Here is a 15,801-nt window from a genome sequence, read left to right on the forward strand (position 1 = left end):
TAAATGAAACAGAATGGATTAAAATAATAAAACAAATTATAGAATCACATGTAGTTAAGGTAAGAATTATCTCATGAAACTTTTTTCATATATATCAGAACAAAATATAAAAACATATTTCTTACTGTGGCTGGAGCAGTGAAAACGTATGAAAGTTACTGACACTATGATGCAGAAAGATAAAGGCTATAGAGTAACAGTTTCTATAGTTATAAATTATACAGCTATAAAGCAAAAGACTATTCCCATGCATACAAGAAAAGATGTCTAGTTACACATATTCTCTTATACAGGCACGCCTCGAAGATACTGCTGGTTAGGTTCCAGAACACTGCAATAAAATGAGTCCTGCAATAAAGCGAGTTGTAACTTTTTTGCTGGAGGGTCTTCGCCTTACATTGTAAAAAATGCAACATCTGTGGGGCGCAATGTGAAGCACAATAAAATGAGGTATGCTTGTATTATTCAAGAGCACTCACTTACCTGATCCTGCATATACACACATTATAAACCTGGGGGGAGAGTTCAGCTTTCTGTGATTCAATTTTCCCTCTAAAGTACTTAAATTTCAACATCCTGACTTTCCTAACATCAACTATTTATTCCAACATCTAAATTACTTTTTTCAAATACTCTCAAATCACTTATCTGAAGAAAAAGGTCCCTGAAGATATTAAGTTACAAATATGAACAAGCTTTCCCCCTCTATCTACTAAATAATAGTCTATTTAATGAGCTCTGTATTGCTAAGTATTTTTAATTAAAGTTTCATTGATTATGAAATCAGCCATCCTCCAAACAATTCCAACTTACACTACATCATATATGTTAATATTACATTACATCCGAGGACCTAAGCAGATATTCTCAAAGTGTGGTCCTCAGACCCGGGGATCCTGAAGATCCTTTGAGAGAGTCTGTGAAGTCAACTCTTTTCAATACTAAGGTACTGTTTCCCTGTACCCTCCGTGGTCATTTGTACTGAGGGTGAAAGGCAATGGTAAGTCTCCTGGTGCCTTGGCAAGTATTCCTAAAGGACTTCTCATTTATAAGGAAGTATGATGGTTGTCTGATGAGAAAGCACTTGCGTGATTAAACTGCAAGCTAAACCAGCTGCTTTTATCATGGAATATCATTTTCACAGGAAAGAATATCTACAAACTATAGTAATTCAGACTTAACTTCCAAAAAGTGAACAAAGTGAACCTGCCACTTCTGGGAAACAACTGACAGTATTTGCTGCCTATGATAAAATTCCAACTTGCAAGTGAAAACTAAAATTGTGGAGGTCTTAGACCTGCCGTCATGAGCTTGACGGTGTTCCAATACATAAAGAAATTTCTCGTGATGTCCCTGTTGATATTAAATATGTAATTTAAAAAATATGGTGTAATGAAATATATCAACATCTGGAAGATCTGCATGACTCTGAACCAATACTTTTCAAATCATCAATGAATTAATATATAAATGTCTTTAAAGCTTCTCAGCTTTAATTTCTAATACAGTAAATATCGATAAACACTTAAACAAAAGCCCTTTGGGATCCTCACTAATTTGGAAGAGTGTAAAGGGGTCCTCAAACCAAAAGCTTTGAGAACCGATGATCTAAGTTATTGTTATGCGATAAAGTCATGGAGCTCAACTTAAGGAAGTTCCCAATTCTCCCTCCTCTTTCTCCACTGTTTCATCCTCCCTTTCAGTGAAGAGCTGACCGACAGACTTTTCTATGTGTATTGCGGGTGGGGGTGATGGAAAATGTAACAAATAACCGGTTTTACGAGTCGGAAGGAATCAAATACTTTAAAAAGCTAATTCTGAGTCTGCCCTTTCTCTAGGTTTCAGTTGGGCACAAACCCTTGGTAAGACCATACAGGTGAAGGACCAGAAGAACCGGGGCAGAATCCCGAAGAACACCGACAGGTGGGCGTGCGTATAAGGCACCGAGAACCTGCGCGGGAATAAGGGGCAACTGTGGGGGGATTTTTGCCAAACTCTTGGGTTTTCCTGCAACTCCCCCACTTTCTCCGGAGCTGCCGAGTGAGGTGAGGAGTGGAGGGGAGAACCAGGGCAGGAAGAGAGTTGCGGGGGGGGGGGGGAGGATCTCGCTAACCCCGGCCTCCCGCAACCCTCTCAGTCCTGACTCCCGGGCTCCCCTCTTGCCGCCCCCTACCCACCCCGCGCCACGACCCCAGGCTCCTCACCACCAACAGGTTCCTGTCCTCCACCAGCTGCCGCTTCCGGAGGATCTCCGACTTCAGAATGTCCATGTCGTTGCCCGGTTTAAGCTCGAGGTCCTCTCTCCGGCTCCTCCGGCCAAGCCTCACCCGGCCGGGCGCAGCGGGTACACGGAAACCGCAGCCCAAACACTGGAGCCCTACACTGACAGCAACCGCTTCCGGCGGAAGCTGAGGTGAGCGACGGGAGGAGAGAGAGCACCCAGGGCGCCCGTTGTTGACAGAGCGCTGTGGAGGAGCGGCCCCTAGCGGCGCCATTGGGCAGCGCGCCTGCAGTGGTCACAGTACAAATGAACACGAGTCTTCTGCATTGTGGGGAGGTCTACCAGCTTCATTTTAATGATGATATTATACCTGCTAGTTTAGGCCCAGAAACCTCCTAGCAGAAGACCCCAATTATGTTAAATAAGACCATATCCTTACTTATTATATCAGAGATTCACATCAGAGTTTCTGAAGTTACCTGCTTGCCAAAATTAATGTACTAGTGAGTGAGGAAAAATCTGAACAGTTTCCAGCTCATTAATATAAAGCAAAAGGGCAGTGTTCATTGCTAGCCTGTTAAATTCCATCTAAAGTTAACCAGTTACATCCATTGAAATCTTTTTCAGAAGTAAAGTTGTCTTTCCCACCCTGCCTCACAGGAATACTGTGAAAAATCATAGGATGACAGATGTTAGAGCAAGTTCTGAACTAGGAAGTGTAGCCCTCATGTAAAGTCTGATCATAATGACCCTTATCCTCTTTTGTGGCTCACATCACCCCTCCCACCTGCAGTCTTCTCCAACCCCCTCCCCACACCCCCACCCAAATCTTTCCCTAGTTCAAGGAGCTCTCCACCAGACCCTGAACTGGATCCTTCCCTTCCAACGCCGCTTTTGCCTGTTGCCCATGTCCTCTTTGTCTCCATACCAGCGATTTTCATCTCCTGGCACACATAAACTAATTACTAAAATTCTGCAGCACACCAAAAATATGTTTTTCTAATCTGACAAAGAAAAAGGTATAATTTTGATTCATTCACACCAGATGGCTATTGTTATGTTGGCTGTTGTCATTTTTTAAAATTTGACAATCCAAGGGAAAAGATATCAGTGCCCCTGACTAAATAGTCAGATACTGCATGTTCTAAAAATTCTTGTGGCACCTTGGTTGAAAATCACTGCTCCATATTCCTACACTATGCTTGTCATTGTTCTTATCTGGTTTCCAAGCATAAAATTTGGAAGGCCCTAGAGCAGTGGTTCTCAACCTTCCTAATGCCGCGACCCTTTAATACGGTTCCTCATGTTGTGGTGACCCCCAACCATAAAATTATTTTCGTTGCTACTTCATAACTGTAATTTTGCTACTGTTATGAATCGTAATGTAAATATCTGTGTTTTCCAATGGTCTTAGGCTCTACAGCAGTGGTTCTTGCGACCCACAGGTTGAAAACCGCTAGCAGGGTCGCCTAAGACCATCGGAAAACACAGATATTTACATTACGATTCATAACAGTAGCAAAATTACAGTTATGAAGTAGCAACGAAAATAATTTTATGGTTGGGGGTCACCACAACATGAGGAACTGTATTAAAGGGTTGCGGCATTAGGAAGGTTGAGAACCACTGCCCTAGAGGAATTTCTGTAGACACCCTATGATAATTGAGAATGGAGGAGAAGACTAAAAAAAAAAAAAAAATTCAGGAACATAAAATTCTGCATATAAAGGGTGTCCCAAAAAATGTATACACACTTTAACAGCTGATAGCTCAATTTTGAAAGTGAAATATATTTTAATACACAATGCCTTTATAATTATTCAAAGTGTATGTATACATTTTGGGGGGACACTACATATACTAACATATATATGTGTGTGTGTGTGTGTGTATGTGTGTATATCTGTGTATATATATATATATATATATCTCCAGTCTCACTGACTGAAGCAAATAAGGGTTGATAGGCTGATAATGATTAATCTTAAATGCTAGGCTAAGAAAAAAAATTAGACTGAAAATCTTAAAATAACATAATTACTAGAATTTTCTGCAAATGTAAATAAACTTCTTTTAGACTTACTGAGAAACGTCTCATAAGTAAATTCTATTAAGTTAGAATATGTGAGAATATTATATCCTCACTCTAATTACAACTTTGTATAATAATAAATATTCTTTTTTAATAATTAACCTCTATACTTTTTTAAAAATATGTTTTTATTCATTTCAGAGAGAAGAAGGGAGAGTGAGAAAGAGATATAAATATCAATGATGAGAGGGAATCATTGATTGGCTGCCTCTTGGCACGGCCCCTACTGGAGATCAAGCCCACAACTCGGGAATGTGCCCTAACCAGGAATCAAACCGTGACCTCCTGGTTCATGGGTCAACACTCAATAATCTTAATGATGCACTTTAGCTATCAAAAGCACATAAAAATTGTAAATATGTATATGTATGTATTTTAAGGAAACAGGATTAATATATTTTTAAATAATATCACCTAAACTACATGCCTAAACTTGTGATTGATGACCTAATATGAATAATGTATTACTCAAGAATTATGAACAGTGACTTTGTTGTATTGAGTAACATGATATTATTATTAATATACTGTTTTAGATATTTGTTTAAAATTCTAAAAAAAAAGATGATGTAGTATCATAACACTAGGACCTGGTCGGCAAACTCATTAGTTAACAGAGCCAAATATCAAGAGTACAAAGATTGAAATTTCTTTTGAGAGCCAAATTTTTTAAACTTAAACTTCTTCTAATGCCACTTCTTCAAAATAGACTCGCCCAGGCCATGGTATTTTGTGGAAGAGCCACACTCAAGGGGCCAAAGAGACGCATGTGGCTCGTGAGCCACAGTTTGCCGACCACTGCACTAGGTGGTGGTAACTGATTTTAGAAATTAAACTGTTAAAATATTTCTAACATGTATTTTTTGAACTAAAAAACCATTTAGTGCTGCTTACATTTCAGAAGAAAAGGAGGGAAAAATTTGCAAGCCTCTACAGCAAGCGTCCTCAAACTACGGCCCGTGGGCCACATGTGGGTGTTTTTGCCGTTTTGCTTTTTTTACTTCAAAATAAGATATGTGCAGTGTGCATAGGAATTTGTTCATAGTTTTTTTAAACTATAGTCCGGCCCTCCAACGGTCTGAGGGACAGTGAACTGGCCCCCTGTTTAGAAAGTTTGAGGACCCCTGCTCTACAGTACCATTTCTACCCATGTGGGCTGCTCACTCCCACTCCATCCTTTTCCTTTGAATGCTATAATCCAATAATTCTCAAATTTGTTGGTCTCATGCCCTTTACACTCTTAAAAATTTTTGAGCATCCCAAGAGCTTTCCCTAATGTGAGTCATAAGCAAATAATGATCAATGTTTTTCTTGTTAGAATTTAAGACTGAGAAATTTAAGATATATTGACTCATTTAAAAATAACAATAATATACCCAATGCTTGTTAATATAAATACTTTTGATAAGAAAATAACTATTTGACAAAACAAAACATGAGTAAGAAGAATTACTTTGTTTTAAATCCCTTTTAATGTCTAGATTATTAGTATATAGCAGGATCCTCATATTTATTTATAGATTCAATCTGTTGAAATATAACATATCAGCCCTGGCCAGTGTGGCTTAGGACACATGCTGGGGTTTCAGGCTTGATCTGAAGTAGTGGACCTGCAGGAGGCAGCCCATCAATGTTTCTATCTCCCTCTTCCTGTCACTTCCTCTTTCTGAAATTAAAATATATTCAGAGATAAGAAGGAAAAAGATTTCCTCCTGAAAATTGAACTAGAAAACTCCCCCAAAATGAAGGTGACTGCATCTATGGCCTGTAAATCAAAAAGTTGCCTGTCAATGTGTGACTTAATGATTTGGAAATGCACAAGACAAGCAGGAGGAGGGCAGTGGTAGTCAAGTCTGCAAACTGGAGATGTCCAGCAAATAAGAGAGGCTTGGTAGACAGCAGATTCCACTTGGAGCGTCCCCAAGGCTTCCTGCCTCCTCAGTCTCAGGGCTCTTGCCCACGCACCTGTGCTTTGATCAGCGGGTAGGAGACCCAGTCCAGACATTTTCTGTCTCTGCTCTCTAGGCCCATAGCCAGAAGCTATCAGAGACACTCGGTACATTCATTTTATTTCTTAAATGTTCAATGAACATATCATATTTCAAGAACGACTTTCCCTATCCTTTTTTATTGCTAACATTTTAAGAGTTCTTGAAAGCTTGGCCTGAACACTCCAGTCCCAAGCATGCTGTCTTACTGCCGGAATGTTCCCCTTCACGTGGTGGTGGTGGAGGTGCCATTCCTGAAGCACTGGGAATAACATTATTATAGGACTGAGGATTTCTGTCCAAATGCAGTACAAATATGTTATTTAGAATTTTTATATGAAAATCGTAATTACACAAAATCCCATTTTCTCTTTACCTCTCAAATTTGTTATATCGTTTTTCAATTGTGAGATTTATAATATTTATGTAACCTTAAACTCCATGTCTAGTGTTCCCTTAGTCGTACAGTTAATTCAGTGCTTGTTACCATTTCTTTTCTAGCAGTTTTCCCACTTATCCCGCCTGTGGTGATTAATGTTCAGCATTGTGCCTATAGAGGAATGGTTTTGAATGAATGAGAACTAAGGGCTGGGAGGGATTCTCCCTTTCCCTTCTATTACAACACAATTGGCTCCCAACGACGATCTTTGCAGCCCAGGACCACTTCTCAGCAAAGCTCTCCTGGGAGTCTGAAGTTTCACAAACTTGCATCACTGTGACCTCTGGGCAGAAGAGGACGCCTGCAGAAGGGAGATGCAGTGCGGCCCTCCCGCCGGGAGGGGGCGCCATGGCCAGGCGAGTGCGGCGAAAGTGAGTGCCTCTCTCCGTGCCGCTCGCTTCCCTGACCTCGCGCCCGCACGCGCCCTGCGGACTCGGCGTAGGGGTTGGCGCCGGCTGCGGTCCGGGCCGTCACGGGCTTACGCTGAGTGCGCCCAGCCTTCCCTCACCGCGGCGCCTGGGCCTTGGTGCGCCGCTGCGGCCCATGGGGAGGGTCGGCCTGGCCGGCCGGGTAAGTGGCGCCTCCCCGGGGGCGCCGGGACGGGAGGCGGGGCGGGAGCGCCTCCCCGGGGGCATTTGGACGTGAGGCCGCGGCTTTAGGCCACGTCGCAGTGGGGCGGGAGGTCCCTGGCCGGTCCCCCGGCCGCCGGCGCCCTCGGACTCCAGGCGGACCCCCCCCCCCGCCCCCCCCCCCAGCCCCTCTGTTTCCTTCGCGCCCGCCGCCGCTTTCCTTTATTTGCCTCAGGTCACCGGGCCTCGGACTCTTCCTCTCTTCTCCCCATTCTTTACCGTCTGTCTGTCTGTCCGCCTGCTTTGGGCCCGAGGACGTTTCTCTCTCCCCTCCGTGGGCCATGTTTGGGCAAAGTTGCCGGGTCCCCGGTGGCCAGGCCCGTGTCACCTGTGGCCCGGCGCACTCGCTCCCTCTGGGCCGGGGGTGGAGCGGAGGGAAGCTTTTCCTTCCTGGGCCGCGGAGCTCCCCCAGTCCGACCCTCAGAGACGAGGGGTTTCCTGGCAGGAAGACGGGGCTCCGGTGTCACCTCCGTCTGTGAGCTTTTAAAGCGGTGTGTTAGCCTCGGTGTTCAAGCAAGCATCTCCTAAGCCTCCCCTCCTGCCCAGACCATATGTTCTGAACAGCAGTTGCAAGATGAGCAAGATTCTGTCCCTGCTCTCAGAGTTTGGTCTCTACGGAAACAGTCATCTGAACCCATGCGTGGACTAGAGGGGGGTCTGGAAAGGCTTCCAAAGAGGGAGTGATGCTTATAACTGAGTCTTGGAGGTGTTTTGCTGGATGAGCAAGATGGGGAAAGGTTTCCTGCAGAGGAAAGAAGTGGAAAGGAGCATTCTGGGAACCGCCAGCAAGGCAGAGAGAGGTTTGAGGAGCGGTAGTCAGGTCAGATTTAAAAAGGTTCTTTGAGAAGTCAGTAAAGGAGAGCCAGCCTTTGAGGGTACTAATTGCTAGAACCAGGGGAATGGATGGAAAACGTATTCTGGATAAGGGCAAAATGTACATATATGCAGGTAGATGAAGACTGTATCTCCCAGCAGCAGGTGGAGTTTTTAAAGGATGCAACTCAGTTTCCACATTTTTATGGGATAAAGGTTGCAGACATTTTGCCTATAAGGATATTCAGGGAATATGGGGTAATAAAATTAGTAACTTAAAATGGAGTGTGTTTTATTTTTAGAATTTTATCAAATGTGTTGCAGCCCTAGCCGGTTTGGCTCAGTGGAGAGAGCGTCGACCTGCGGAATGAAGGGTCCCAGGTTCGATTCTGGTCAAGGGCACATGCCCGTGTTGTGGGCTCGATCCCCAGTGGGGGGCCTGCAGGAGGCAACCAATCAACGATTCTCTCTCATCATTGATATTTCTATCTCTCCCTCTCCCTTCCTCTCTGGAATCAATAGAACAAATGTATATTTAAAGAAAAAAATTTAAAAAAGAAATGTGTTGCAGCCCGTCTGGTGTCGCTGAGCCTGGGCTGGTGAACCAGGAGGTCACAGTTTCCTGATCAGGGCTTGATCCCAATAGGGATGTGCACGAGGCAGCCAGTGGATGATTCTCTCTCATCATTGATGTTTCTCTCTCCCTCTCTAAAATCAATAAAAATAGATTTTTTTAAAAAAAGAAATGTGCTGCAAGCTGTACAGTTTACAATAGATTGTGAGATAGACAGAAATATAACCTGGTGTAATAAAAGTGTTAACAGTGAAGAGCTATTCTGATTGTGGAGCTCTCTGATGACTAAGGATAGCTTTTATGGAAAACTAGAGGCCCAATGCATGAAATTCATGCAAGAGTAGGCCTTCCTTTCCCTGGCTGCCTGCACTGGCTTCCCTCTGGCACCGGAACCTGAGCTTCCCTCGTAGCTCCAGCTTCGTCTGGAAGGACATCCGATCTAATTAGCATATTATGCTTTTATTATTATAGATAAGAATTGGGGGGGGGATTTTTGTGCATTCCCAAATTAACTTTATAAAGTGGATTTCGTTTTTTTAATTTTTAGAAAGGAAGGGGAGAGGGAGAAACATCGATTTGTTGTTCCACTTATTTATGCATTCATTGGTTGTATGTATCTTGGGAATGATGAAATTCACTTGCCCTGGCCAGGTAGCTCAGTTGGTTAAAGCATCATTCTGATATGCCCAGTATTAGCATTACTGTTTTGGCATATCAGAACGATGCTTTAACCAACTGAGCTACCTGGCCAGGGCAAGTGGATTTCTTTTTACCTGGTTTGTTGTTGTTTTTAAATGTGTTTTTTATATTAGAGAGAGCGAAACATCAATTGGTTGCCTCCTATACCCACCCAACTGGAGATTGAACTGGCAACCTGGGCATGTGCCCTGCCTGGGAATCGGTGCAGTTTGATGCTCTACCAACTGAGCCACACCGGACAGGACTTACCTGGTTTGTTTTAAATTACCTTCATGATCCAGCACTAGTAATCCCTCTAGTCTTTCATAATAGTAAATTGTGAAGGATGTTCTATTATACACCTAACTTACAGGTGACTCTCGTGGACTTTGTTTGGAATATACTCCAGCCTATGTTATTTTGGTAATAATTGAGTCTATGAAAATTAGTGGGAATATTAAACTGTAACAAGGGTATGAGAGGTGGAGGTATAGTGAAATTTTAAAATTCTTTAAAAAGTCATTGTAACTCTTTCTACAAGGCAGATGCTTTGTTACTTATATTTTTTTGTGGACATCAACGTGCATTGCACCTCCTCTCTCTTTCTGTCGGTATATACTTCCCATATTCTTTAGGCTTCATTTTCCCTTCATGGTACCTGAATATCTATTTAGTGATAAGAAGGCCTCTTACCAAGCTTGCTTCTTGAGGTGCTCAGAACTCAGGCCTTGATTTATTATTAGTTGTATGGTTGTAGTATTTTTTTGTCCCATTAATTATAGTATACTATTTAAAATTTACCATACTTTTATCAAATACCACTTACCATAAGTTAATATCCTGAAAAGGCAGATCTGCAGATCTTATCCTATATAATAAAAGTCGACTGAATGGCAGAATGACCAGTCGCTATGATGTGCGCTGACCACCAGGGGGCAGATGCTCAATGCTGGAGCTGCCCCCTGGTGGTCAGTGCTCTCCCACAGGGGGAGTGCCTCTCAGCCAGAAACCAGGCTCACGGCTGGCGAGCGTAGTGGCGGTGGCAGGAGCGGGAGCCTCTCCTGCCTTTGCATCAGCACTAAGGAGCAGTGAGCAGGCAGGTAGTGAGGAGCAAGGGGTCCCGGACTTCGGGGAGCGGGCCTAAGCCTACAGGCGGACATCCCCCGAGGGATTCCGGACTGCGAGAGGGTGCGGGCCAGGCTGAGAGTTGCCCCCCCCCCCCCCCCCCCCCCGCAGTGCACGAATTTCCTGCATTGGGCCTTTAGTTGTTTCATAATAATGTGATTTAAGTAGGTACATTAACATTTTCCATCCATTCACGGATATAATTAGAAAATATTTATAAAGCACTTACAATTTTCCAAACATGGTTCTAAGATAGAGATACAAGGATGTAGTAAAAAACAGCCCTTATTTGAGGCATAACATGTAAAAGTTGCCCTGATCCAACTATGTTCAGGGGAAACAAATTGGAGATAGTGCCCGGCCAGTGTGACTCAATGGTTGAGCATCAACCCATGAACCAGGAGGTTACTGGTTTGATTCCTGGTCAGGACACATGCCCAGGTTGTGGGCTTGATCCCCAGGACACGGCAAGCAGGAGGCAGCCGATCAATGATTCTCATCATTGATGTTTCTGTCTCTCCTTCTTCCTTCCTCTCTCTCTCTAAAAATCAATAAAACATCTTTTTTTTTTAAATAAAAAAATTGGAGATAGTTTTATGTATGAGTAATAGTCACCAAAGGCTTCCAAGATGCTCTTAAAAGATAAATAGGTGGGATATTTCTGAGAAAACTTCTTCCATGATCTTTTTCTGCCAGTGGGGCGTTTTTAAAAAGCATAGTTTGCCAGCTTAGGTAGACTCTTGAAAAGTCATTGTTCTAGCAGAACCATGTTTACTGTGTTTGTTCTTAAATGGAGCATATATGAAAGATATGTTGACCAAAAGGCGGAGTTACAATAAAAAAAAGAAGTAAATAACAGGTATGTTAAAATCAGCTCTTTGTATTTGCATTTGATCCTGGCTTCTTTTTATTTTTTTATTTTATTGATTTTTTTACAGAGAGGAAGGGAGAGTTAGAAACATCGATGAGAGAGAAACATCGATCAGCTGCCTCCTGCACGCCCCCTACTGGGGATGTGCCCGCAACCAAGGTACGTGCCCTTGACTGGAATCGAACCTGGGACCTTTCAGTCCGCAGGCTGACGCTCTATCCACTGAGCCAAATCGGTTTGGGCATGATCCTGGCTTCTTAAGGTATATCCAAATGTTAGAAAGTGCTGCTGTTTTATTTCCTGGCACAAGACTTCATGAAGTAAATGTGTTATATCATCTGAGTTAACATCTCAGCTTGAATTAAGTTCAGGTCCTGGCTGTTTGTCAGTGCATTTGTTACATTCAGTGGTAGCAATGGGGAGAATGAACAAATCAACTATGATATTCTATATAATGAAAGCCCAATATGCTAAGTGTCCGGTCATCCGGTTCAACCAATCAAAGCATGATATGCTAATGATATGCTAAGGCTGCTCAACCACTTGCTATGATGTGCACTGATCACCAGGGGGCAGACAGTCGACCATCGACCAGTCGCTATGATGTGCACTGACCACCAGGGGCAGATACTCTGACCAGTAGGTTAGCTAGCTGCTGGGGTCTGGCTGATTGGGACTGGGTGAGATGGGCCAGACACACCCTGGAGCCCTCCTGTGGCCCTCCCTGGCTGGCCAACCTCCCATATCCCTCCCCAGCCCTGATCGTACACCGGTGGGGTCCCTTGGCCTGGCCTGCGCCCTCTTGCAATCTGGGACCCCTCGGGGGATATTGGAGAGCTGGTTTCGGCCTGACAGCAGAACGACCAGTCACTATGATGCACACTGACCACTAGGGGGCAGGCGCTTAATGTAGGAGCTGCCCCCTGGTAGTCAGTGCGCTCTCACAGGGGGAGCGCCGCTCAACCAGAAGCTGGGCTCACAGCTTAAGCCGTCAGTTGGACATCCCCCGTGGGCTCATGGACTGCGAGAGGGTGCAGGCCGGGCTTAGGGACTGTCCCCCCCACTCCCTCGAGTGCATGAATTTCGTGCACCGGGCCTCTAGTTTTGTATAAATGCTTAAAACACCTAAAATTAAAAAAACTATGCACACCTCTTAATGAATAGATGCAATAAAGCGATGTAAAAAAAATTACATAAAGGGAGGAAAGCAAGGAATTAATGAGAATGGGATTCAGGTTGCTGCTCACCCCAGGGCCAGGGAAATCACTGGACTGGGATGGCGTGTGTGGGGGGGGGGGAGTTTCATATGAGTTGAGTATAGGTCCTTGTTCAAATCCTATGTCTTGTTTTAGGTGGTAAAGTCACTGATGCTTGTAACAATATAGTAATTAATTAAAAGCAGGCCATACATGCATGGATGGATGATGAATGTGTTGTAGCTGTAAATAATGCAGTCCAGTAGATTTGTTGTTTTTGTTTTTTTAATACATTTTTATTGATTTCAGAGAGGAAGGGAGAGGGAGAGAGAGAGATAGAAACATAAATGATGAGAGAGAATCATTTATCAGCTGCCTCCTTTACGCCCCCTACTGTGGATCAAGCCCACAACCTGGGCATGTGCCCTTGACTGGAATCAAACCCGGGACCCTTCAGTCCGCAGGCCGACGCTCTATCCACTGAGCCATACCAGCTAGGGCAGTCCTGTATATTTGAAGTCTAGTATAAACAAGAAAGCTCTTCTGCATTTACTGTGATGCTGAGATCTGATTTATGAGCACTTTGTGGCAGAAACTAGGAGATGATGCTAAGATGACATCAGTTTTAATATTTAAAGTGTGTTTTTGAAGGTTTTGAGAATAGAAGCAAGGAACTTTAACATAAGATTTTGCTGTATAATGATTTCTGAAGTTTGCACATAAAGGTGAATCAAATGGAATTGTCAATAAACCATCTTCAATTTAGAAATAGAGACAGGAAGTGTGGTCTCATGGAACTTTATTAATTCAGCCCTGAAATCCTTGTTAAATATTGGATTTTTAGATGAAAGAACTCGGTTGGTGGCAGAGATGCTCTACACCAGCAGTCATCAACCTTTCGGACCTCTCGGACCACCAGTGGTTGGCGACCACTGCTCTACACTGCTTGATTTTCTTTTTTTAACTCCAAAATTTGGGGAAATATTTCTATGAGAGATTCTTCTTCCAGGTTGGGAGATGTATGAGAGTTAATTAAGCAACAGCCTGTTATTTTCCACCCCCTCCTCAGTGTGGCTTCTTCCTCCCTTTTACCTAGTCTTTTTTTTTTTTTTAATTGTAGTAAAATATATATAACATAAAATTTGCCACTTTCACCATGTTTAAATTAAAGCACAGTACTGTGGCATTAAGTACATTCACGTCATGAGATCATTACCACCATCCATCTCCAGAACCTTTTGCCTACCTACTCTTTCTAGTGGAATTTGTGGGCATTGTGTGGTTTCACTGCTGATTCATGTGGCTAAATAGACTTTATTTGAATATTAATATTTCAACAAATGTTTATTAATTGCCTGCTCTGTGCCAGAAATTGAAGATGCAAAAATGAATAAGCTAATTTTTCCCCTTCATCGTTTAGTGGGCATTTGGTTAACCTGTTTCCATTTGTAAATACCTTATCTCATGAAGTTCTCAAGATTTTGGTGAAGAGATATTAGAAAAAATAGAGTTTGGGTTGCAAACCAATATTGATCATAAAAATTTGTCTTTATGTTTGTAATCTCCCAGAAAGCTTCTTTTAAATTTGTGTCCCAGAATGTGATAGTCTTCCCTTATCTTTATAAGAATAAAGACAGACAGAACAAATGAACCCATAGTTTTTACTAGTCTTTGGTTTGGTGATCAATTGGACGAAGAGGGCTCAAAAAAATTAAAGTAGGATAGATGAAAGATAGATGGACATTTCTGAAGTACATTTTTTTGTGTGTGTGTTTGTTTTATCAGAGGAAGGGGGAGAGAGAGATAGAAACATCAATGATGAGAGAGAATCATTGATTGGTTGCCTCCTGCATGCCTCCTACTGGGGATGTGCCCGCACCCAAGGTACATGCCCTTGACCGGAATCGAACCTGGGACCCTTGAGTCCGCAGGCCTACACTCTATCCACTGAGCCAAACTGGTTAGGGCTGAAGTACATTTTTTTGAGAACCACAATATTAAGCCAGACACTCAACACTCAGCTTTTTTTTTTCTTGCTGTTGCTCTGAGTTTTTCAGATTAAATTTAAAGCTTAAGGATATTGTGTCTAAATTTTAATTTAGATAAGAATGATTAGTGCTGAATACCAGGTAGGCTAGGGGAAAGTAGACTCCAGAGGGATTCCCTCTAAAGCTTTGAAGGCAAGTTTGTATTTCAGCCATACTAAATTAAGAAATGGAGTTCATTACTTTTTCTTCATTTAGTTTTAGTGACTCAAGTGTAACGTGACAAGGCATTGCCAAGTTCCTGAATAAAATGTTCACTGTGTCTGGCACTGAAGGCAGTGGGCATTTCCCTGTTGGATGTGCTCTCTAGGAAATTGTACATGCTTCTTCTATCAGCTAAGCTGATGAGTTGTCACAGAAGCCTTATTAAGAAATAAAAACAGAGCTTTTAGGTAATCTGAGGGTTTGAATATTAAGAAGCAACAATGTAGTGGGGCACTGATTTCCAGGCAGAGAGAGCTACAATGCTCAAAACCAGAACAGCTATTCTGAGGGAATAAAGTTGGTATCTACCCCTGTCACCTCCCACTCCACACAAAGTGAAACCAAGGTCAGCTAAAGCAGTGATCGGCAAACTCATTAGTCAACAGAGCCAAATATTAACAGTACAACGATTGAAATTTATTTTGAGAGCCAAATTTTTTAAACTTAAACTATATAGGTAGGTACATTGTTACTAACTTAATTAGGATACGTGGTATTTTGTGGAAGAGCTACACTCAAGGGGCCAAAGAGCCGCATGTGGCTTGCGAGCCGCAGTTTACTGACCACTGAGCTAAAGTGTTGGGGCAGCAGGGTCTTAGAATACCTGTCATAGAAGGATAGATAAGTAAGCATATGCCTGAGAGAAATTTTTGCCCTGTGTCAGACGTAACCCTGGGGGGAATTTCCTTCTTGTCTATGTCTCTTTCTCTTCCTGAGACATAGACACAGGCAGAACAGGTTTTGTATAACACAGTTTTTACAGCAAAATGCTGTCTGGGCCTGGAAACTGTCAGACTTTTGGATGTGTTCATAAATAGGAAGTTACCTATTTGCAATTTAGGGATTTAACAAAGTTGTTTTCCGTCTGAGAAAGATTATATCTTATTTTGAGAAGTGGGTCATGTTGTGGGTTTCAGAATGTTAAG

General features: G+C 42.8%; 2 protein-coding genes across 3 annotated transcripts in view; one reads left to right on the top strand and one right to left on the bottom strand.

The window, feature by feature from the left end:
* Window positions 1-2,393, bottom strand: part of LOC103298585 (pre-mRNA-splicing factor 18) — a 37,378-nt gene extending 34,985 nt beyond the window's left edge. For both annotated transcript variants that reach the window (XM_028130921.2, XM_008155361.3), the window contains exon 1: window positions 2,205-2,393. In XM_028130921.2, coding sequence (XP_027986722.1) covers window positions 2,205-2,270 — 66 coding nt within the window. In that variant the 5' untranslated portion in view covers window positions 2,271-2,393. The remainder of the gene's footprint in view (window positions 1-2,204) is intronic.
* A 4,770-nt stretch (window positions 2,394-7,163) lies between these two features.
* RBM17 (RNA binding motif protein 17) overlaps window positions 7,164-15,801 on the top strand; it is a 37,717-nt gene continuing 29,079 nt past the window's right edge. Inside the window, exon 1 of the mRNA XM_008155362.3 lies at window positions 7,164-7,310. The gene's annotated coding sequence lies outside the window, so the exon portion shown is untranslated. The remainder of the gene's footprint in view (window positions 7,311-15,801) is intronic.

This window comes from Eptesicus fuscus, chromosome 2, assembly GCF_027574615.1.
Source record: "Eptesicus fuscus isolate TK198812 chromosome 2, DD_ASM_mEF_20220401, whole genome shotgun sequence".
In the NCBI taxonomy this organism is placed as follows: domain Eukaryota; kingdom Metazoa; phylum Chordata; class Mammalia; order Chiroptera; family Vespertilionidae; genus Eptesicus; species Eptesicus fuscus.